The 24,112-nt window shown below is 42.7% G+C and overlaps 4 protein-coding genes across 7 annotated transcripts; 2 read left to right on the top strand and 2 right to left on the bottom strand.

Annotated features, from left to right (window-relative positions):
• Window positions 1-1,055: 1,055 nt before the first annotated feature.
• On the bottom strand, window positions 1,056-5,628 carry slc25a51b (solute carrier family 25 member 51b). 2 transcript variants are annotated; one of them, XM_083981077.1, is made up of 2 exons: window positions 5,494-5,628; window positions 1,056-2,989 (listed from the first exon to the last, which is right to left on the bottom strand). In XM_083981077.1, exon 2 carries the CDS (start codon window positions 2,917-2,919, stop codon window positions 1,984-1,986), a length of 936 nt encoding a protein of 311 aa, XP_083837203.1. In that variant the 5' UTR covers window positions 2,920-2,989; window positions 5,494-5,628; the 3' UTR covers window positions 1,056-1,983. The 2 variants fall into 2 exon arrangements, with proteins under 2 accessions (XP_083837203.1, XP_083837204.1); XM_083981078.1 differs by having other exon boundaries at window positions 5,479-5,602.
• Window positions 5,629-6,385: 757 nt separating this feature from the next.
• ints10 (integrator complex subunit 10) lies at window positions 6,386-13,467 on the top strand. Of its 3 annotated transcripts, none has more exons than XM_083981074.1 (17): window positions 6,386-6,645; window positions 6,765-6,832; window positions 6,938-7,041; window positions 7,237-7,376; window positions 7,475-7,556; window positions 7,655-7,795; window positions 7,952-8,126; window positions 8,766-8,935; window positions 9,021-9,160; window positions 9,306-9,459; window positions 9,969-10,051; window positions 10,189-10,344; window positions 10,977-11,085; window positions 11,320-11,399; window positions 11,528-11,690; window positions 11,824-11,917; window positions 12,833-13,467. In XM_083981074.1, the coding sequence occupies exons 1-17, from the start codon at window positions 6,517-6,519 to the stop codon at window positions 12,987-12,989; spliced, it is 2,145 nt and encodes a 714-aa protein (XP_083837200.1). In that variant the 5' UTR covers window positions 6,386-6,516; the 3' UTR covers window positions 12,990-13,467. The 3 variants fall into 3 exon arrangements, with proteins under 3 accessions (XP_083837200.1, XP_083837199.1, XP_083837201.1); XM_083981073.1 differs by lacking the exon at window positions 12,833-13,467 and adding an exon at window positions 12,216-12,540; XM_083981075.1 differs by lacking the exon at window positions 12,833-13,467 and adding an exon at window positions 12,216-12,540 and having other exon boundaries at window positions 6,584-6,645; window positions 6,955-7,041.
• A 90-nt stretch (window positions 13,468-13,557) lies between these two features.
• On the bottom strand, window positions 13,558-16,041 carry tlr1 (toll-like receptor 1; the record flags this gene model as incomplete). The annotated part of the gene is made up of 1 exon (XM_083980261.1): window positions 13,558-16,041. One exon carries the CDS (start codon window positions 16,039-16,041, stop codon window positions 13,633-13,635), a length of 2,409 nt encoding a protein of 802 aa, XP_083836387.1. The 3' UTR covers window positions 13,558-13,632.
• A 2,617-nt stretch (window positions 16,042-18,658) lies between these two features.
• klb (klotho beta) lies at window positions 18,659-23,626 on the top strand (the record flags this gene model as incomplete). The annotated part of the gene is made up of 6 exons (XM_083980259.1): window positions 18,659-19,423; window positions 20,310-20,823; window positions 20,968-21,236; window positions 21,323-21,579; window positions 21,716-22,644; window positions 23,199-23,626. The coding sequence occupies 6 exons, from the start codon at window positions 18,659-18,661 to the stop codon at window positions 23,624-23,626; spliced, it is 3,162 nt and encodes a 1,053-aa protein (XP_083836385.1).
• Window positions 23,627-24,112: the final 486 nt, after the last annotated feature.

The following is a 24,112-nucleotide window of genomic DNA, read 5'->3' as shown; positions in this document are numbered from 1 at the left end:
ATTACAAAGAAGGGATTACAGTGTGTGTTTGGGCAAGAGTAGGTTAGATGAATAGATGGATGGATGAATGAGACATGGTATGAGTCATGATGATGACTGACACAGGTCACAAGACACAGAGGTTATTCCCTTTCATAATGCACAGGTGTCAGTTACATAAATAAAACATTTGTCACTGTATTTTGTGAATGAACCCAATTGTTTGTAGAAAATGACATATGACTGATCTGATATCTGATAACTTGACATATCTCCATCCATAAACACTCACATAACAAACTGTTAACATTTTTAATAGATTGATTTTGAAGAGTTCATTAGGCTGCACTTAATAATTTGACATTTTTATAGTAACTGGGGGACTTGTGCTTCACAGACAGTGGTAGTTATGAACAGCATTATTTAGTAAGAGTCCTGCCATCAGAATACAAAGTTGTGTTGTATTTTTCAAAGAAGAAAATCCTGGAAATATGTACTGAAACACAGTAGATTGCGGACAGACAAAAAAAAAAAACTTCTGAAATAGGCCAAGTGAACCATTTACATGGCAGCTTGAGCTTTTTGTGCCACTGAACATTACCCTCTGCCTCTGTCTTCTCTCAGCACCATTACACTCCAGTCTCTCTCTTAGTGTCCAAGCAGCATGCCTTTCCTCTTTGGGCTGCCGTACCCTGCAAGAGCTGCCGCGTGGTGACTGCATCTACTCAAGCTTGAAATCTGAGCCCATTATGTCAACAGATGTTACCGACAGAGAGGAGAGCAAGCGTGAGGAGAAAATGTAAAAGAGTGTGAGATTCATGTATATATCTATATATAGAGAGACATTTAAGTTTGAAAACAAACATCAATGAGCACAATAAATGAATAACCCAGAACTGAGGAAATCTGGCCACAGTTCATAGTCGAACAAATTTCATCATAGGTCTTTCTCTAAAGCTGTAAACGTTTTGTCAAAAAGAAAGGCAAAACATTTTCGTTCTGATTGTTACAACAGGACATGTAAGGATTTATATATTTTTTCTCTCTTTCAAAAAATTATAAAAACAGACAAGATATGGGTGGAACTGTATGTTTTACTGACAAAACACATCAATGGGCACTTGTCAACACTCAAATAACAGACACACTGCCACTAGCACTGAAGAAAATAAATCAAGATAAACAGTGTTTGACAAAAAGGTTCACACAGATGAAGCGTGTGTGTGAAAGGTGGTTTTAAAATAGCCTGCCTGTGTCTTCTGGAAAGTATGTCCAGGAATATGTAAATATTTGTGAAGCTTTAACAATTTAACTTTCTGATTGCACTGTAATGTACTTGCAATAATGGAGGAGAGTCAGTGTAACGAGAAATAAAAAGGGCCGACGCTCACACAGTTTATTACATTCTTGTTGACAGTAATTCTGGGGGAATCTCAATGGTCAAAATGCACAAAAGTGTTTTGAGTTAAATGGCAGAATTCAGCTTCACAGACAAAGTGCTCTTGGTCAAAAAAAAGAAAAGAAAAAGAAAAACAGATGGATAGTATCTACAAAACACCACAGCACACAGCACATAGAAAGAAATGGATTATCCTATAAAACAGTTTAATCCAGTCACGTAACCTTTGCTTGAAACTGTGAAAAAAAAAAGCGCTGGAGTTAGTTTGCTCCCCGAAGTTTTCGTACACAGAGCAAACAAGGGCGTCTGAATTGGACCCTGGCACAAGTTTTGTATAGGCTAAAGCGTGTTTTGTTTTTAATACTCTGACAACAGTAAATAGTCACAATGGCAGGTGGTTATTTCACACTGACTGTTGGCCCCTGTCAGAAGTGCAACTTCATTGCCGTCATGGAAACCCCGAACGGTGCCAGACAGCAAGTGCATCGGCTTTACTTTACAATTAACCCTTCTCCCCTACAGACTGGCTCTACTTCTCCTAACAGGTTTTTCCCTTTAAATACTCTCTCTTTCTTTCTTTCTTTCTTTCTTTTCCTCACCCCCTCTCATATGAGCTTCAGCAGCAGCTCGTACGTGGCGTTGATGATCCCCCAGGAGAGGAGCGAGCGGTGGTAGTTGAGGTGGGCCCCTCTGAAGAGCATGGCCAAGCTGCCTCCCCTCTCTCTCCACACCGTTAGCAGCACCTTCCCACAAGGCTGGAAGGCTCCACCGACCTGAGCCTGAGCCCGGGACTTTACCACGTTTAGCGGGTAGAACATAATGCCAAGGGCAGCGCCCAGCACCCCTCCACACACAAAATCATTCACCATGTGACCGGCCCAGCTAGTGGCTTCTGGGAGCTGCTCCTTGATGGGACCCCGGAGGCCGAAAAAGAGCACATTGCTGGGGCCGTTGCGGAGCAGAATGGGCACGAGGCCGCGGTAACACTCTCTGAAGCCATACTCGGTCAGAAGTGTCCGAAAGGTGTGGGCCGTGTTGTTGAAGCGGCCGTGGTGCCGGTGGTCTTGTAAGAGAGTCTGCACGCGCTCAAACGGCGTCAGGAAGGCCTCTGCAGTTCCTGCCAGCGCTGCGGCAAAGCTCCGCGTGACCAAGTCTGGCACGCCGCTGCCTTCGGCCCGGTCCAGTAAGACTCTGGAGAAGTCCTCGTACAGGCCAAACATAATGGCCACAGTCGTGCTCTTTTGGAGGAGCGGCGGCAACAGGCCCCGGTAGAGGTTCCTCAGCCCTTCCCTCTGAAGCTGTCGCACGGCCTCGGTGGCCAGCACGCCGTGCAGCTGCTGTCGGAACAGCACCTTCTGGATGGGGAAGGTCACCACGATATTGGTAAAAGCTGCAACGGAGCCACAGACATAGTGCTTCCCCTGAGGGCCCAGCGCGGCACTTAGAGCCCCAGAATGTAGCAGGGAGTGGCCTCCTTTAGTCAGGCCAGCCTGGGGCTGAGGTGTCCGGGCTGACTCCGAGTCCATGGTGCTAACAGCCATGGGAGGCTCAGTGCACCGCAGTCTGATCCTCCAGCATCACATCAGCACCACCCTCTGTCCAAGACCAACCCTGTGAGGGAGGGAGAGATGTCAGATACAAGCATCTGATGAGTATTCACCCTTTTTACGTGTATTTGTTTTACAAAATGGGGAGATTGTTCACACACTGAATTACATTTTGGTTAAGAAGTAATGGAATTCAATTGGAGGCTCATCACAAAATATGAAAGCTTAAAAAAACATAAACAAATACAAAACTAAGAAAAACTAAGGACCTGACAGAGGGCATACTGTACTGTTAGTTATTACAGATTTGTAGCGGACCATGTACCAATGAAGGCTGTGAGAAAAAGACTTGAATTTTGAATATGAAATGAGAAATTACATGTAAAAGGCAAATGAAACCCAAACAAGTGAGTCAAAATGCTTTAAAATATATGGTGCAAATATGGTGCAATTTCATCATACATGAAATATATAAAAGCTACAGCCTAAATAACTTTTTTATTATTTTTATATTATCTATTTACTTATTTTTTAAACAGGGACAGTGCACATTGATCAACATATCAGTTTCAACATCTATGTAAATATGCCAGAGTTAGCCATAATGGCTCATTTTCATCTGTTGTACCTGGGGCAGGTTGGTAAAAAATAGATGTTGTGAAATTACATTATAAATCATTTGGGAAATACTCTCTATAACAAGCATCGCACTGGCTGCAGTCGAGATAAAACGGCTTGTACATGCTAAATGCTGTATCCTCAGTGTTCAGATTGAACTGTTAATTCACAGTTACCTGCCTCACTCTTGTAGGGGCAGACTGCCCCAACCGGCCGCTGATAAGAGTTGTTACACAATCTAACGCACTGATAAGTGCAGCTTAGTCATGGAGGAGGAGAAAATGGCAATGAGTGGAGGACGACACTTTATAATGCACATTATGAAACACCAGGTGTTCAAAATTATAGTGTTTGCTTTAGTTTTTTGTTTTCTGAAGACAAAAGCTAGACTGACACTAAGCATTGCACAACTGCTCAAACTGAGATTCTTCCAAATTGAGAAAAGTGTGTAAAGCAAGTTCTCAAGAAGTTGTCTAAATATAGAGCATGAGGGAGACCATGGTGTCAAAGTTGTAAGGTCATCAGAGGACACCGTCTGTGAGCCAAAATATCACTCCAGAAATCTTCAAGCAGTTTAAGATCAGTGTGTCAAACCTGACTGCTACACGACGCCTGACGTGTACAAACCTGTTGTGGAATTACATAGTTACCAAGTCTGAGGTGCAACACTTTTCCTTAAGTACTGTACTTCTGAGGTGCTTGTGTTTTAGTCTAATGTTTACACATTTATTTCAAAGGGAAACTATTCCACTACATTTCATTCACCAGACAGCTGTAGGACAGTTTTATGCAAATATATGGTGAGGTCCAAAATTCAATTATAACCTCTCAACAGTAGCAAATTGAATTTATTATAATGTAATAGTCTATTCATCCAGAATTAAAGATGTATCTTATTTTGCCGTGGTTCCTGCTTTGAGGGTGTGTTGGTGCAGTATGTTGTATTTGAGTGCAGTGGTAGAGAGTTATACAGTACTTTTACCCTTCTCAAGTACAAAGATATTCTTCCTGTTATGCTACTTGATATTGCAACTCTCGTACATTACTACTAAATTTCAGAAGAAAACATTTATTAGATTAAGCTCTTAAAAACCTATAATGTTACATCTACATCTAGCTCTGTTGCAGCTGGTTTACATGGTAAACTGCATCATGTTGATGATGATGACTCCTGAGTACTTTTACTTTAATATGTGAGGTACATCTTGCTTACCACACTTCCTGACTTCAACTCAATTTTAATTGTGAATGCAGGACTCGAGTAAAATGTGTGATGTTACTTGACAGGACACTTCTTCCACCACTGTTTGAATACAAAAATGCAGATTATGGATAACAATCACATGAAGATATTGAAAATTCAGGAGGTAATTTGTGCAGGAGACAACCACTCTGTTATGCAATGTGATGATTTGCTAAATCTTGGGCGAACACGCCCTCTGTGTGCTGCTGCCTTTCGCTCAGCTACTTGTCGTGTCATGCCTGCTGTCCTGACATGATGTCAGTCAATGGGCTGACACACACATAAAGCCCCGATCATACTTTCAACAGGGACAGTCACCTTAATTAGGTTACCTGTGAACAAATAGTTAAAAGATCAACAAATAACCGCGGATTAGCATGTTTAGCCCAACAGCTACACCCACCAATGCTAGGCTGGTTAGCCGATGTGCTAGCCACGGGGCCTACACGGCTGCGTATGGAAAACTCAAGAGATTTATGTTTAAGGTGAATGGAGGGGCTGATGGCGCATGGTTAACCGTAATGGCAGCATGCTTCAGCAAACAGACTTGTCTTGATTAGCATGCTAACCGGCTAACACGATCAGAGTCAAAACGGACAAGCGCTGGCTGGTGATTGGTCGCTGCCTCCGTTGACAGCAGAGGGGAAATAAAAAAAAACAAACAGCGGCTCAAACAACCACCGAGCTCGTACATTATTAATATTTACCTGCCGTGTGCGCCCGCCGCTGTCCTGTCCCCAGACAGGTGGAGTGCAGTGTTTTTTATTGCAGGACAATTGGGCCACTGACCGTAGGTCGTGTCTGAAGCTACAGCAGCAGGTGACCGCAGCAGGGACTCTCGGGCGCATGCGCACTACCGCAGATCTGATGCTGCGTTCGAGATAACTCGGAATCTCCGAGTTGAAAACCAAACGTCTCTGTGGAAACTCAGATTCCGACTTCAAAGCGTTCAAAACGCACCACGCTTGGCATGCATTTTAATTGATGTTTTACCACTGACGACGTGGTTCTGAACGAGTACACATTGTTGTGTGACATCAGACAACTGATTCTCGGAGAAGTCGGGGTAGATCTTTTTCGCCGCCAAGTCGGAGCTCCGATTTCAGCATTTTTTCAAGTAGGAGATCGGAAAGATCCGAGTTGTATCGAACGCAGCATACGCCTACTTGGACGAGAGCATTTCTAACATCTAAAGACTAAGTTAAGTGCATTGTACGAAGTAAGAAGTGGATCGTTTGGGTCAGCAAATCATCAAGGAAGGTTTCAACGTACTGTTTATATACGACAAAAGGCCAAAAACAAAGTACGTTCGCGTTGTTTTCGCAGACTAGCTACACAGGAAGTGTATTCTCGATTGACAGTTGGCCGTAAAGCATTTTTACGACTGCGCCGTGATGCTGTCGTAACGTTGGGAATGTGTCGGTAAATAAAGGCTTAGCTTAAACCGTTAATGACAAAACAGGTGATTGAATTGCTCTATCTTGATTGTATATTTGTGGCATTTATATGTGCACAAGTTAAATGAATTGTAGAATACGGTTTGGTGATCAATTCTAGCAAAAACAATGCCAACAGACAGCGACATAACTGAAGCGAACTAGCTAGCTGTTGTTAGCTCTTGTCTTAAATGGTGCATAGCAACTATCTCCAAGGCCTAACAGAGTTTATCCACCGAGACTACGCTAGGTAACCGTATGCATTGAAAACACAACCTGAGCTGTATTCAGAAAATGTCGGCACAAAAAGACTGTGAGTTTCTGGTGAAAAGAGCCCGGGAGCTGGTGTCAGATGATCCCTGTGCGGCCAAAGCCTGGCTCATAACAGCCAGGACCCTGTACCCTGCAGACTTCAACATACAGGTAACATAACATTTGCTACATCCCCTTGACTATAATAACCTTCTGAAGTATGTATGCCTGTATTTGTATCAGAATAACCACGTGTTGAAATGTGAGGTTTTGTTTTCATGTTTTCACAGTATGAAATGTACATCATTGAACGCAATGCAGAGAGGACAACTTCTGCTGGAAGACTCCTGTATGACATGTGAGTTTCAGTGTATCTGTCTCTATGCCAGTAGTAGTAATGCCAAGTGCAATGTCACGAGCCCTGCATTACATTCAGTTGCTGATGATTTGTACATCCCTTCAGGTTTATAAATTTTCCAGATCAGCCCACTGTTTGGCGAGAGATCAGCGTTATTACAGCAGCCCTGCGCAGTGACTCTCAGGACAAACATGCACAGTTTCTAAGAGGTGAGAGGAAAAATAGTTGTTAGTATATACACGCCATAAACATATATGTGCACGTCCTTACTCTGAGGAGAGTGGTAATGAAGTGTAGGCACCAAGGAGCAATGTTTTGGAAATCATTCTCTTCTTTCCCCTCCCCTTTCTTTCTCTTCCTCTGTATCTTTTCTCTCCCCTTCTCCTCTCTGTATCTTGGCCCAGGGCTCTTTGAGACGCTGCCAGGCCGTGTGCAGTGTGAAATGCTACTGAAAGCCACAGAACAGTGTTTCAACACTTTGGAGAAGGCAGAGATGTTGCTGCTCCTACTGAAGCGTTTTCCAGAGTCCGTGGTCCAGCATGGGGTACATACAATTCAAACAATCATTTTCCTAATAATAATAATCCGATTTTTGATTGTAAAAGGTAAAAAGCCAATGGTAACAATTTACTATATATTTAGGTCAGTTTAGGAGAGACATTGTTGGAGGCCGAGGTGTCGGAGAACGTGGAGACTCCTGTCAACTGCTTCAGAAAACTCTTTGGTTAGTCAAGCACTTGCAGTCAAATCTGTTGATGTTCATTCATTTGCAAAAAAAAAAAAACCCACTTATGTAATACTATTTTTTTTTCACTTTTACAGTGTGTGATGTTCTTCCTTTGGTAATAAATAACATGGATATGCGGTTGCCGGCCAGCCTGATGCAGAAGTACATGCTGAAAGCAGCTGAGTTTTATATTGGTTATGTTACACGTGGACCCTCACCTGATGTACAGATGCAGGGTAAATCTGCACTTTGTTGATGTTCCTCTTTGCATTTTTCTTAGTCATTACCCAATGTAAACATTTTAAATCTGAAGTTTCCCTGACCTGCAGTTGGATCTACTACCATATTTTTTTATTCACTGCCTGCTGTTGTTTTTTGTTCTTTCTATTCAGGTTCTCAAGAATCTGGGTCTCTGAAGTCACCCAACGTGTCCCGTGGCTCCCAGCGTTATGTGATCGATGGGCTGTCAGAAAAGTCTTCAGTGGTAGCAGAGCCTTGGGAGAGGCTGTTGGATATCCTGGCTGTGGTTGGAGCTCGCTGCGAGTGGCAGGGAGACAAGGGACAAAGGTACTCTTTCAGTCTACCTGTCAATCAGCCGGTACTGTTCTGTGGGGGTTGTTTTATACTAAGGTATCTCTTCCCGCAATTATTCATTGGGTACGCATAATAATTATGATTTTATATCTGGAGTTTACCCGACAGAACTAATGCAGACTAATACAGCAGCTTTGGAATAAATCCTTCTTTTATGACAGTCATCAGTCTGCTGTGAGACATGTTGATTTAACTTTATGCTTTTTGAGGCATTAGTGTGTGATGCTCTTTTACCTGTTCTGCACTGTGTTATGCTGAGATGTGTTTCAAATATGTAGTGTGCTGTAATTATATAAATGAGTAATAGATTTCTAGTCCATCATATGAGAAACAGAGCCACCCCAGAATAGATCATAATGAAATATATCTGTAAGGCAGATTAGTAAAGATAGAATATTATTGAAATGGGAATATTCAAAAGCTACAAATAAACAAAAATGAAATTAAAAGTAACTAACTGAACAATTTTGGAGGGACAGAAAGATCTCTGTAGATCAGTTATTTTTCTTGCCGTACTTTCATATATTACATGCGCTTATAGAAGTGCAACATTTGAAAGTGAGTAATATAAATGTTTTTAAAAGTTGTGTTTTTGTGTATGCATGCACACAGGAGTTACGTGGACATGCTGCTGAGATTAAAGGAGCTGTGTCGCTACCTGCCTGGTCTGGAGGGAGACACACGGTCCCGCTGCTGCAGTCAAATAGTCATCTGTGCTGCACTCGTGCTCTTCCGCAGTGCATTTCTCTATATGTCAGCTGTACAGCCTGCACTGTTCCAAGGTCAGCCTCTTTCTTTGCAAGCGTGCACTATTCCATCATCGTCATTTCACTCGTGCTCATCAAATGCACTATCAATGTTTGGCAGGTGTGAATGCGATGAGCTCAGGGCCGTGGATCCTTGTAGAAGATTTGAGCTCTGTGCATAGTGATGTTGATGTGGACAGGGGAGCAGTGAAGCACGCACATAAGAAACGTAAACTGGCTGATGGGAGAGAGAAGACGATGGTGAGCTTAGACCAGAGATCACTTACACACACATCTGAAAGTGATTTTTGGCTCTCACAAAAATGATGCAGAATTGTCTTTGTTTGTAAATGCATTGTAGGATATGACTATAATTTGTTTTTGGTCACTGCGCGTGTCATTATAGAGCTCAGATGATGAGGAAGGGTTGGGAAAAGGCAGAGGCCGACACATTTTAGTGAACAAGACGGATATGCCGAGTTGGTCCGAGACTCTAGAGAACTTCCGCACAGCGAGGGAGAGCTGGGATCTCCTTCACTCCCACGATGGTCTGGAAACTGGTAAGCACTGCTGATGTTCATTTATATGTGTTTTTCCCAACACATTCAGACAGGGTCCACTCACTCTATCACAATATCATGATGTGGCAACTATATCAACCACAACAGATGTAGATATATTTTTACTGTTTGTCTCTGTGAAGGTGTAATTTGCAAGCAATGATAGAAAATAATATCATATGACAAGCATTAGATCATTAATGACTGATTCTACTTTCCATTTACAGTAAGTCTAAATGTATTAATGTCTGATTCATGCTCTTGTTCTGCTTTTGTGGTTGACAAGTTCCACATGTTGATCCCTCAAACAGAAAAAAACATTTTTTCTTTGAGGATTTATGACAGGGCAACTTCCCAGTGGGAAGCTATTGAACCAAAACCCTGAGAGGAACTAGCAGCTCATTGAGCAAGCGCATTACTAGGCTGATGATGTAGGTGAATTTTATAACTGACGTTTGAGATGATCAGAGTAATCATTTAAATGTGTCTGTAACTTTCCATTTTGACAGAGTTTAAGAAGATCTGTGCCTCGTGGAAGACAGACAGCTGGCTGTGGTTCAGGATATTCCTCACTGACATGATCATATACCAGGCACGAAACAGTTTTAAATGTTTTCTGTTTGCGATTAGACACCTTCTGCCCTCATGTAATTGGGACAAATATATATTTATCCTGATTTGGAGGCATTTAAGATATTAAAATATTGTTTTCTGTCTGACTGTCTCCAGGGACAGTACCGTAAAGCCCTCTCCAGCCTGCACCAGATGGCTGCAGTGCTGCAGCCTCCGCCTGGGCAGCAGAGCCCCTCAGGTCAGGCCAGTCTGGAGCACCACAGGGCCCTCATACAGCAGGCCTCATGCCACTATGCACTGGGAGAGTACAGGGTAAACACATGCACACACACTTGCAGCCATGTAGAAATGCTATCAGGAGATTTACTTTTCCCTTTTTCCTTTTCATAAATTTTTGAATGCAAACTTGGCCCTAAATAAATTGAGTCACAATATAACATTTCACAGAAATACTGATTATTACAGATCTACAGAGAGCTATAGTTCTATTTTTGTTTTGTTTTTATTTTTTTTCCTGCATTGTTATATCATACAGTATCTGGGGATTTTCATTATATTCTATCATGTGCTGAAGTAAAAAAAAAAAAAAAACCTGATGCTCTGTGAGACATCTGTTGAATCCCCTAAATAAGCAACTATGACTCTAACTGGCCTAAAGATGTAATGTTGTATTTGAATTCAAACGTAGATGTACTTTTACAAGCTTAGTGCAATTAATATTGGTGTCTTTTTGTAACTGATATTTCATTATTTTGCTGGACAGCTCCTGAATATGAATATACATACTTGAGTTCTGTAATACATTTTCCCAGATTAACATAGCAGGAAAGATTATGGCCACATGGACAATACATAAAACATGCTTACTGTACAGTGGAGTTGTGTGTGATGTCCCGGCCCTGTTTACAGTTGTGATATAGATGTGTGTGTGTTGTGCTCATCAGATGGCCTGTGAGAAGCTGCTCGATGTTGTTGGTGGGTTGGTGCCCCCAAACCAAGAAGCAACAAAGCCCCCAGAAGATCAGAGTAGAGTCAAGACCAAAACAAGAAAAGGTAAAACACATCCTGATTGTATAGTAAAGTAACAGTGACATGTGGCAATTCTGAAATATGAGGACTTTTTAAAACTGTCAATAAAATTAGTTACCACTACAGTAAAATACCAAACTGTCACTTGGACCACAAGTTCCCTTTGCTGCTATTTGCATATTTTTCAGTTACAGCTGGCTTTGTTGTAACTACTGTGATCAGAACAGTAATTACTGCCTCTTTGTGTGTCACAATTAGGTAATGACCTGCGGTTGCTTCCCTGCACCAGCAAAGCTGTGCTACCTTACTGTCTCCAACTCATGCTGGCCTGCTTCAAGGTAGAAAACTCTTGTTAGCCTGTGGAAATGACTGGGACTTGATTTTTATTGCAAGACTGATGCATTTCGACACTATGTAGAAAACTTTGATTGAACATCTTTCTCCTTTTCTCACTTGGGCCAATCAGCTGCGTGCCTTTACAGACAATCGTGACGACCTGTCCCTCGGTCATGTGGTGGTGCTTCTTCAGTACGACTGGCCCAACGGCGAGATGCTGTTTCTAAAGGCAGTGGAAAAAATCTGTCAACAAGGCAGCTTCCAGTATGAGAATTTCTTTAACTATGTCACCAGTATCCTTTTGTGCAACAAAACACACACAACCTCACAAAATTGGAATTGTAAACATTTAACCTGTGCTCACCTCTTGTATCTGTGTATAGTTGTCTCGGGTGTTATTTTCCATAAGCTCATGATTTCCGTCAGACATTGACATGCTGGAGGAGTTTGCATACCTGCGTACTCCTGAAGGAGGGAGGATTCAACTTGAGTTGCTGCCCAATCAGGGAATGCTGATCAAGTAAGCCCATTGCAGAAACTTTTCAGTCGGCATCGTGACTCTGCACACTCCCGTTCTGTTGGTGTGTTTTTATAGAAAACAGTGCTATTGATTGATGATCTAAGTAGACATGGCCAGTGAGGAAAATATTTACTTTGAAAATGAAAATGCTGTTAATGGAGTGGGCATTTTAACGAGAAGGGGTTTGTGGCTAATATAAATCTTCTTTCAAACTCCTTCTTCATTCTTTGCTGTAGAAGTTAAGACACTTGAATGTACCCACACTGACTGAGAGTTGTTGAATGTTGCTGTCCCTCAGGAACCCTAGTCCCGCCCTGGGGGTGGAGTTAAATACCCTTCTGCTACAAGGGGTGCAGGCGATGGACAGGTACCCCAGGCCCCTCCTCCCACAGTCCCCCTTCCTCCCCCACACCAGTCACCCTCCCTCCATTCCCTACTTCAAGGCTTGTCATCCCTACAGTTTTGATTTTGGGCCTGTCATTTTACATCAAGAGTTAGACGTTCTTTGATTTCCTGTTGGCGTTTGTTTATTTGAGCCATTGCTCGTCTTTCTGTGGTCATCACTGTTGTTGTTGTTGTTGTTGTTGTTGTCGTTGTTGTTGTTAATGTTGTTATCGGATGATGTTGCTCTTGTTGTACAGCCAATTTAGTTTTTTGCCTTCTCATAATACTTGATCTCATTTCATTTGTGGACATGTTTTATGTGGTTTTTATTTATGACAATTAAACTTTTGTTGTATAATCTGGACTGCCTGATTGGTATGTAAGCAAAAAAAAAAAAAAGTAAGAAAAACCAAACAAAAAAAACATGCTGTTTCCATGACTCTGTCTTTGTATGTGACAAAGCATCTCAAAAGAATACATTTCTGACAACATGTATGTTTGTGTTGATTATTTTCTCATATTCTTTTACAGACACCACACAGTGACTCGTGGGATCACCAAAGGAGTGAAGGAGGATTTTCGTCTGGCCATGGAGAGACAGGTGTCCCGGTGTGGAGAGAACCTGCTGAATGTGCTTCACCGTTTCTGCATCAATGAGAAAATCATCATCATCCAGAGTCTTCCTTGACAACTGGCCTGGGACTTTTGACCCTTCTCATCATTGATATTCCAGGCACAGTTTTAACGCAGCTGGACTGACCTTATGACCCCTCTCAACACAGGACACAACATTTCTAGCTCTCCTGTCTTTTACATCCATCATTGAACTCGTAGGAAAAGAAAAATGTTCTTGCCTTAAAAGTGGAGAGAGTTGAGTCATACATCTTTCATAGTGTGGGCATAGTTTTCTTCTTTACAGGTGTAAACCACAATATTGCTTTATCATATAGTGATATTTTGTGGATGTCATTGTTGACAAAAGAATCAAGTGCATTTCTGATAGTCATGATTTATTGTTTTTTTTTTTACAAACTTCATCAACTGATTAGTTTATACAAATGCTACTATTAAATATCATTTGAATGGATTGAAGACTTTGATGTGGTACTATATGATTTATGCGAATGGCAACAATCAGTCTAGCTCATATTACAAGATTAAAAATAACATTTCAGTATGTCAGTAAGTAGTAAGATTACTAGAATATGTATATACATAGACTTTTTACTTCCCCTCTGTTGCTCCTTGCACACTTTCTCCTCTTTCCCAATCTCATTTCTGCTATCCAGTTTCTTTTCCTCTTTTAAGCTTACTGTCACTTTATTTTACTGTCACTCCTCTACTTCTATCACTGGTATATTTGGCAGGTCTGCCTGTAGGGCAGCCCTGAGGTTGGCCCAGAACAGCCTGTGCTTGGCCCTGTCCTGGGGCCACTCCAAATAGGTGTGCCGGCCCATCATGGACTTCAGCTGGTAGTACTTTGATGGGATTGTATATTTAGGCAGTGGCTCTAGCAGCACCAGCACAATACTGTCCGATCCCCGAGCAAGTCGTTGGTGGCTGGCGAAGTACAGCTCATAATGACACCACTCGCTCTTGACAAAGTGAGCGGAGAGCACAAACACGGCACGTCTGCTTTTCTCCACAGAGCTGATGATGTTCTCAATAATTGTCTTCCCTGGCACAAAGTTTTTCTCATGATGGCAGATTCGGAGCCCTCCTGCTGCACCTTCAAGGTTAGGAAGGAGGGAGTTGTGCACCCATTCGGCATCATGCTGGCTATAAGACACAAAAGCATGAAACTCAACGCCCACTAGGTCCTCAGGTCGAACACGTTGTGTTCTTGCCCGATGTTTGGCTCTGGTCCACTGCCAGATCATACCCAAGTACCAGGGCACATCCAAACGGTGACACAGGATTACCACTATGACCATCACCACTATCGTTGGGACCAGGATAATGGCTGCTAGAATGCCAATGTTGCAGTAGACCAATGGGATCGTGACTCTGTTTAAGGTTGAGTCCTTAACGTCCTCTGGGTACGTGCACAAATAGTCTCCAGGCCAGTTCACCACTTTAAGTCCTATGGTCCTGTCCATCTTATCAGAATTGCTGGCAAGTTGTATGAAATCCCTCAGAGCGCAGGTGCAGGTGAAGGGGTTGTGACCGATGTCCAGGGTTTTCAGTTGGGGGCAGCTCTTCAGCTTGCTCACAGATGGTGCATGGAGGGAATTTGACCTGAGGAGAAGCACATTAAGTACAGGGAAGCCATTGCATACAGGCAAGTCCCGCAGCCTATTTGCATTCAGATTCAGAGACGTAAGGTTTTCCATTTTCAAGAGGGATGATGGTACCTTGGAAATCTGGTTGTTTTCAAGATCCAGTGTCTCTATTCCTTTTGGTAGACATTTAAAAACAGAATCTCTCAGACGATTAGAGACCAGAGTCATATTGATGATGTTAGATGGCCAACTACAGTTTTTCAGACCGTCATAAACCAGGGAGTTGAGCCTGAGGTCCAGATATTGCAGGGACTTCATGTGTTGCACACGTTCGCTCAATATCTGAAGGTTTTTAAGATTGTTATTGACCATGATCAGTTCCGTCAAATTAACCAAAGTCTCACATTCAAGAATGTCTTGATGATTCTCTCTGGTAAATATAGTGTCAGACATAGAACAAAAGGAAAAGTCCAATTTATGGATTGGACTCGGTGACTTTGGGCAGGTCATGTGTATGATTGAAGTATCTGTGACTGCTACTTCCTCGATTGGCATATTGATAAAAAAGTTGTACACAGCCTCCTGTGAGAAGAGGAACGACTTCACCACCACCCTTCTGGCTGAGAAGGACTTCATTTTTGATGTCTGGACCACAGGAGTGTCTTCATAAGGCAGGTTGTGCAATGCCACATCTGAGGCTTCCAAATGGGTAATAGATGTCTTCAGAATCACATTTACAAGTTCGGTTAAATCATTCCACTTAATTGATATGTTGGTGACATAAAGATGAGAAGTTCTGATTTCTGCTCTTTGCCTCAGCTGCATAGCGAGGACACTGAAGCTCCCTGTCAAATTCATCAACTCCACTTGAACAAATTGTGACAATGCATCTTCCACCAGATTGTGCTCCACTATCTGATTCTTTGTGAACGTTATCTGAAGTCTTTGAGTCTGAACATCTCCCAGGCTTCCTGCCCCATACACAGTGTCATCTCCTATCCAAAGGGTCAGTGTGATTAGTTTCACTTCAGCAATGTTCTTGAAATCGCCCATACTGATGTTTTTCGCTCCAAGGGCGAATCTCTCCAGTTTTACCAGGCTCCTGAACTCACCCCCCAATGTCATGCTGGGAAATGGGTTACAGGCCAGATTCAGCAACAGGAGATTCCCAGTGTGCAGCAAGTACTGCTGATCCGACAGGTTCTTCAGCCTGTTGTGCGACAGGTCCAAATACTCCAGGAGTGAGGTGTTGAGGAACGTCTCTGGATCGATCTCCTCCAGACCATTCCATGACACATTCAAGAACTTCAAGAGCGGTGTGTTTTGGAAGTCTCCATTGCGAAGTTGTTGTATGTGGTTGCATGAAAGGTCTAAATATGTAACGTTCTGTGGCAGGTCTCTTGGGACAGATGAGAGGTTTTGGGATGAGAGGTCTACGACGACTTCAGGTGATGAAGCAGTCTGCTGGAGTGCCACTATCATGACCGCCACCCAGAGGGCAGCACTCATGGGTGTCATTGTTTGCCTGGATAAAAGTAGGTAAATAAACATCTATGTTAGCACTGTTCATCTCACACAGACTGTACATATAATTTTATTGCTTGTTTTTCCTTCATTTGACCTGTAATGTCTTCTGCTACGGCAAACAGGAAGTCTCTTGTTTGAGAGTAAACTGATAACTCATAAGGTTAACCTACTAATACAGCTGTTCTTTGCAGGGATTCATTTTTGATGTATAGTATCACATTAATATTAATCATAGTGATTCAACTGTAAAATTAATCAGACTGTAAAAAGGGATAATTTAGACCAAAGTCCATATCACACAAGTCTTCTTTACACGGCTACTGAGACCAACTTTTTCTAAACACATTTTATTGTTTAGAAAAAGTTGAGACTGACTCTTTTCCCATGGTTCATGCCATTTCTCATTGACAAACTTTCTTGTATCTGTGCTAGTGAAAATGTATGCCCAACTACCTGCAGTATATGAAAAAAACTGAGAAATAAACATGAATTAATTTGGTTTAATCGGTGATGTGGTTTGTGTTGACCAACTTAATTCAATGCATTCAATATCATTCACTGGGGAAAAAGAGGAGAAAAACTCATCTCACAGAATATAATCAAAGACCTTACTGGCAGCCTATTAGCCGTCTGTGTAAGAAGTCATGTCATGTATTCATATACAGTCAATATACAATCTAAACAAATCTAAACTGAACAACAATACAGCACACAAACAGACAAAACACAGCACTAACCTGCACTGATGTCAGCGGGATTTTCAGCAAAAGCACTGTCTGTGATCTGCAATGTGGTTCTGTCTATATCTGTTTGCCATAAAAATATAATTTGCCGAAGTTCAAAATGTCTGAAGGGGGAAAACCAAAACCTAAAATAAGAAAGGAGATCGTCCCTCTGCTCTTCTTCTTTGCCTCTGTGCAACAGCCAATTCTGATGTTACAGCATATGTCTCTCGAGTGTAAATAGACACAGAAATGAAAGCAATTCTCAGACGACCAATCACATTTTCTCTCACATGCATCCTCTTTTCACTTCCCCAAAGTGAGCTTTTACTGATGCTTCTTTTTGTGAAATGTGCGTACATGTTGTATAAAAGTAAATCATTCCCCCGGGGACAGTGGAAGTGAATCAATATGACTCAGATTTTGTTATTTGGTTTTTAAAAAAACAACTGAATGTCGATGTTACCCTGTTACACTGTGTCTATTTATAACAGAAATACTATTATATTTACAGTAGTCAGAAACATATTGTACCACAAACCACTGACACTTTTCATTTCTGCTTTTAATTTTCGAACGTGAAATGTTTTCATGAGTTGCACGAACATTGCACAGTCACAATGCTACTCAGACATCGTAGTGACCACACTGAGGTCAGTCTGAGACATAGAAGACCATTTCCCAACTCAATTGACTTATCCCATAATGCCTTGAAGCAGAGTGTATCCAGGGCAACTATGGTGTTGACTCTGACAGCTGAACAGGATGAGAAATACGCTTTTTCACTGCCTTTGAACTGTTTGATTGTGACTGCAGGCTTAATCAGTGACAAGCTTGTGTACAGACAGATGGACGGTACACAACACACAATCTCACTCAAGCACCCGCTTCCCAACAACATTTTCTGTCTGCACTTCTCCTTCTGTCTGCACTTCTCCTTTTTTCCCCTTGGGTTAGAGACTGTTACAACAAGTGGAGCCTAATTGAATAAAGGCATATGAGCTGGTGTGACTGGTCACACCTGGTGTGGTTTGATCAAATCTTGGAGGAACATTGTGGACATGCATCACAGCTTCTGGCAATAAGGCAACAGAGAATAGCCTTTTCCCCCTCTTTACTACATCATCCTTTCTTCTATTTGAATAAATGGCATCAATACATTTTGAATATGTGAAATCATGTTGAAAAAATTAAATCTCTTACAGTTTGGTTTTTTGCCAGTTTGGGCAATAAAATATAAAAAATATACTGTACCTGTTGTTGGTAACAGTCCATGCGAACAGACCAATTTCTATGGAGCTAAGATCAGAGTACAAGCTAATTATTGACCCAAGAACCGTCTTTCCAGCAATCAACAGCATGTTTAGTTATAGTGTGTGTGTGTGTGTGTGTGTGTGTGTGTGTGTGTGTGTGTGTGTGTGTGTGTGTGTGTGTGTGTGTGTCCTTTCCCAGGGACGACACGGCAATAATCACTGAAATATCAATCCTCCCCTTTTTTAAGACTTTCTTTTAATTTGGTTAGAAAATTAAAGCATGAGGGTGATTTTGGAATTACAGTTGAAAACAATTTACCTGAAACAGAGCGGTATATTAATAAAACAGTGTGTGCTATGAGTCAACCTTTTTATGTGTGAACATTATGGGGTAGGGAGGGGCTGTGGGAGCACAAGTACACTGAGGGAGAGATAGGGAAGTCTAACCTGGCCATCAGATGGATATACTGCAGCTCCTCACTTCAGATGTCCCTTTCTCTCTCCTGCTGTGCAATTTCTCTTCCTCCATTATGGATCTGCTGTCATTCACAAGAGGATTTATTTTGTTGAACTCTAACTGACACCTGCTACCTCCTCCAAGTGGATTTCTAAAACAAGGTGGACTCCTTCAGCATGCTGAACCATCCTTCTCGCCCCACACGTCCCGGCCTGTTACTCTGCGTCTTGTTGTTGGTGTGTAGCTGGGGCAAGGCGGTCTGTTCCCTTGGGGAGGGTAGGAAGATTTGGCAGCAGCCCAAGCCAGACCCCATCACCAAAGCCCAGTCTTTCCTTCATGACACCTTCCCATCAGGATTCCTCTGGGGTTCGGGGACCTCTGCCTTCCAAACAGAAGGAGCCTGGGACCGGGACGGAAAGGGAGCCTCCGTCTGGGACCATTTCACCCAGTCCTCTGTCAGTGGTGATTTGGCAACAGAGACTGGCAGTGTGGCAAGTGACAGCTACACTCACTGGGAGGAAGATGTGAAGGCGCTGGAGTTCCTAGGTGTAAGATCATACTCCTTCTCTCTCTCCTGGCCCAGGCTCTTTCCCGATGGGAACGCTGGGAGTCAGCCGAACACTGCTGCTGTGGAGCATTACAGCCGCCTCATAGATAGGCTTCTGCAGAAGAAAATCGAGCCCATTGTCACTCTCCATCACTGGGACCTACCACAGGTCCTGCAGGAGCAACATGGAGGCTGGAAAAATGAGACACTGGTGGACATGTTTGAGGAGTACGCTGCCTTTTGTTTCCACACGTTTGGGAGTCGTGTTAGGTACTGGCTCACGATGCATAACCCATACCTCGTGGCTGTACATGGGTATGGGACAGGTGTGCATGCTCCTGGAGAGACAGGGGGTCCCTCTGGCTCACTCATTGTGGCGCACAACCTGATAAGAGTAAGTCAGACAGACTCAGTTATCTGTGCTTATTTTATACTGTAGCTGCCTGGACTGCAAACAAAACACCACATGAAGAATTGTCTAATGATATAGGTCATCTGAAACTTTGAACCCATGCAGCTGTTATCAGTTTATGATGGTCAATGAATGTTTGTGTTCTCCAAATGTCTCTAAGGCATGAAGATAGTGAAGAAAGAACAGATTTCACCAGTGCACCAATATTTTATTGCAATCAAATTAACTCAATAAAAGTAACACATTTTCATTTATTGTATTGTAACATGCAGTTAAGTGCAAAGCCTCATTGCTTACCTTTAATATGTTTCAAAAGTCAGCTGATCATGTTTGACAGATTTCTGATAAGTAAACGGCACACTTAAGAGACACTCAGGTCAAAGTCCACCACATCAGCACTTTTGTGCTGGAGGGAAACACTGCGTGACAGGAAGTCATGGAGATATGCCTCATTAATAATCACTTAGGTTTATGCAGTTGAGAGCCTAGCCCACGTGTACAGCTAAATACTGAGCAGATAGTGTGAGCAAATAATAATTCTCTTGGGGCCTAATAGATAGTTTTCAGAAATACTCTTCTCTTCATGAACCCATTACCTGTCTGTCTCTCACTGTGATTTGTAATGTGCCAGACGTTTTCTTTTTTTTCATAAACATAATGAATTTACAAGATGCAGCCTTGCTACAGATATGCACTCTGTGCTTTAAAACCGGAACTCTTGCCAGTAAAGCCAGTAAAGACAGTGTGAACCAGAATGAAAAAACTTTATTCGTTAATTTTGTTGTCCACACATGTCTTCCTACAGTACTGGTGCATGTCAAAATGTATTGAGTGACAACAATTGTCATTTTGTTGTTCTGATTTTCAGGCACATGCTAAAGCATGGCACACCTACAACATCCACTTCAGGCCAACTCAGAAGGGTAAAGTGTCCATTGTTCTGGGATCCCACTGGGTTGAGCCCCAAAGAGGCCAAGCCACAGCTTCCAATGTTAAGTTCTGCCAGCAATCAATAGAGGCTGTGCTTGGCTGGTTTGCCAACCCCATCTTTGGAGATGGGGACTATCCAGCCTCTGTAAAAATCAAGCATGGGGCTCTGCTGCCCACATTCACCCCTGAGGAGAGGCTGTGGGTGCAGAACACAGCCGACTTTTTTGCGCTGTCCTTTGGTCCTAACAACCTCCGTCTGGGCCGCAACCTGGTCCAGTATGGACAGACTGTGACCCCGGATCTAAGGCGCATACTGAGCTGGATAAAACTGGAGTATGGGGACCAGAGGGTGCTGGTGGCTGAGGGGGGGTGGTACTCTGAAGCAAGTGTGGGAATAGAAGACACAAGAGCCATCTATCTCATGAAGAATTTCATGAACCAGGTCTTGCAAGGTGAGTGGAGAACTGGAGAGAACAAAATGTATGAAACAATGTAATGTAATGTAATGTAATGTAATGACAATGTAATGAAATCATCATGAAACAACTATGTGAATACCTTTTCTCTCCATTATCGTTGTGTTTTTTTCTTCACAGCTATTAAGTTTGACAGTGTGCAGGTGTTTGGGTACACTGCCTGGTCATTGGTAGATGGATTTGAGTGGAATTATGGCTATACTGTTCGACGAGGCCTTTTCTACATTGACTTCAATCAACCAAACCGAACCAGAACCCCCAAGACCTCTGCTCTGTACTTCCAGCGTGTTGTTGCTGACAATGGTTTCCTCAGTGATCAAACCTCCAGAGAGGTCAAAGGCAGTTTCCCTTGTGACTTCCACTGGGGTATTGCTGACTCCACCTTAGAGGTGAGAAGACAAGAGGGTGATTTTACAGCAGGAGATTCTCAATAACACCTCTAACATTCTTCTGTCTTTTTTTGTTGGTGTTGTAGGTCCACTTCTACCCCTTCTCACCACAGTTCACTGACCCCCATTTGTACAGCTGGAACCTGACAGGAGATGGATCATTACGCCCGGTTCCAGGGGAGAAGGTCCACACGAGACCAGCCCAGTGCACTGATTATTTAGCAATCCATGGTCATCTTCGCCTGTTTGCATCCACTGGGGCATCTCATTACCGCTTCGCCTTAAACTGGTCTTTGATCTTACCCCAAGGAGACCTCTCTAATGTGAACACTGAGGCTCTGAGGTACAAATACACACAATTCAACTCAAAAATTCCACCTAACAAAGATAGTGCCTACTGTCTTCATCTGACGTAGTGTATTTACAACATTTAACTTCCAAATTTATGCTCTGTTTCACATTGTTGTCACATCTACAAGGTACTACCGCTGTGTCCTGACTGAGCTCAAGAAGCTGAACCTGGAGGCCGTTGTAATTCTCTACTACCCGACACACAGAGCTCCGAATCTGGGCCTGCCTGGGCCATTACATGCCTCTGGGGGTTGGCTCAACGACAGCACAGTTGATGCTTTTCAGGAATATGCAGCACTCTGCTATCAGCAGCTGGGGTACTGGGTTCAATACTGGATCACCATCAATGAGCCGAACAGGCTTGTAGATTATTATATCAATGGGAAAGAGAAGCATCATGCGGCCCATAATCTTCTTCTGGCTCATGCAAAAGCCTGGAGGTTATATGAGAGGGAATATTACAGTCAGCATGGAGCGCTGGTGTCACTTGCACTACATGCTGACTGGGTCGAACCCGCCAACCCCTTTCTGGACTCACACGCAGCAGCAGCACAGAGATTCCTTCTGTTTGAACTTGGTCGCTTTTTAGACCCTTTGCTGCGAACTAGAAAGGAGGAGAGCAAGAAGGGATACTCACAAGAGATGAAAGCAGACCTGGAGGAGAAAGCTCGACTGGTGGGCTTGCCGGGGTCTTCTCCTCTGCATAGTTTTACTGAGACTGAGGAGAATGAGCTGAGAGGGGCTTTGAGTTTTATTTCTCTGAATCACTTTACCACCCGTTTGGTAGCTCCGTATCTCCAAACACAGGCCAATGTCCAGCAGAAACAGCCCCCTGATCATGACTGTCAGATCCTTTCTGATCCCACCTGGCCCACATCAAGTCTGGGGCAGGCTCTTGTACCCTGGGGTCTTCGGAAGATCCTCAACTGGGTGAGCCAGCGATATGGAGGGGCTCTCCCTCTCATTATCACAGCCAGTGGTGTTGATGATCAGGCTCCTGTCGAGGATAAACTCAGGCAACACTACCTCAGGAGCTACCTGCAAGAAGCTCTCAAAGGTGAGTCATGCATTTTATCTCGAACAGTCTACCAACATGTTACTGTATACGTTAAGTGAAGTGAAGTGAAGTTAAGATTCCTTTATTTAGAGAAACAGAATAAGACAAGAAGAATATAAACATCAATAAGTTAAACGATTAAAAAACCTCTTTGATCCAGGAAGGGTTAGGGTTAGGGTTAGGGTTAGGGTAATTGTAATTTTGTAGAACCAAAATGGTGCTCTGAAGTGTTCAATGTGTGAATCAATGTTGACATAGACACCAGCCATTCAGGCAATGCAGGTTTTATTACTATATTGCCTCTTGCTATTACCCACCCTTTATGAGGAACCATGAAGATAATAAAAACAGTGAGGAGAGCAGAAAAACAAAGCACAGCAGAGCAACAGTGCTGATCAGTGTCTACACACTCTGTTCCTTATGGCTCCCCCGTGTTTGCTCATAAAAACATGTTGTTTTCTAACATAGGTCTACCATCAAATGTGCATTCTTAACATCTGATTGTATTTTCAATAGCTAAATTGTTTTTATTCTTTGCTCTGCCTTTCTACCAGCTCGCCAGTTAGATGGAGTCAACCTGCAGGGCTTCTATGTGTGGAAACTGCAAGATCGACATGTTCCACAATTCGGGCTTTTCACTTCAACCCAACATCAGTCCAAAGCCAAGGCCTCCATCGCTGCCTACAGAGAAATCATCACTCAGAGCGGTTTCCCAGGGGACGACACCGTGCAGACCTGCACAGTAAATAAGTTGCATGAACCTTGCTCTGTGTGCGCATGGATGTTGAAGAACAAACTGATGGTGGTTTTCGGAGGCTGCCTCCTGATAACAGCTCTCATGCTGTCAGCACTCGTCATCTTTGTCGTCGTCACCAAGAGAAATCAAACAAGAGGCAGAGGCAGGAGGGGGAACAGGATGAGCAGGAGGAGGAGAAGGGAAGGAGTGCCTGAATGCATATGTCCACCTGTTGTAAAGTATTGACTGTAAAAGAGGTCGACTCAGTACTGTGCGGCAAAAAAAAGTTGTGTTCGGCCTATTGACAGAAAACATCCATGATCTATAATTGTGTCTAGTCCTATCGTCTTGTTGTGTTATCAGTTTAGCCACAATCACAAGGGAAAGTGTTGGCATCTTTTTCACATGGTTATTTAGATGAAGGGTTATCAGATAGGCCTAGAGGAATTGTGTAAGCTATTTTATTTGTGTATTAAAGGACCATGAGATAGTAACAGATTTTTTTCTATTGTACTTTTACTAAATTGATTGTAAGTTTTGTGGTTTACATAAATGTTGACCTAATTTTTGATCTTCACTGTAGACAAAATATGTCAATGCCATGTCATCCAGCATTGTAATAAAGTCAGTCAGTTGTGATTTGCATTTTATTATAGATCAGACATAAATGTAATCTTATCATATTGTATAATAGCCTATGTGTGATTGGGATTAACTAAGCTTCAATTTTGG

This window comes from Trachurus trachurus (genome assembly GCF_905171665.1).
Source record: "Trachurus trachurus genome assembly, chromosome: 10".
In the NCBI taxonomy this organism is placed as follows: Eukaryota; Metazoa; Chordata; class Actinopteri; order Carangiformes; family Carangidae; genus Trachurus; species Trachurus trachurus.
The sequence above is the reverse complement of the archived record's forward strand: the minus strand, read 5'-3'. Positions and strand labels throughout refer to the sequence as shown.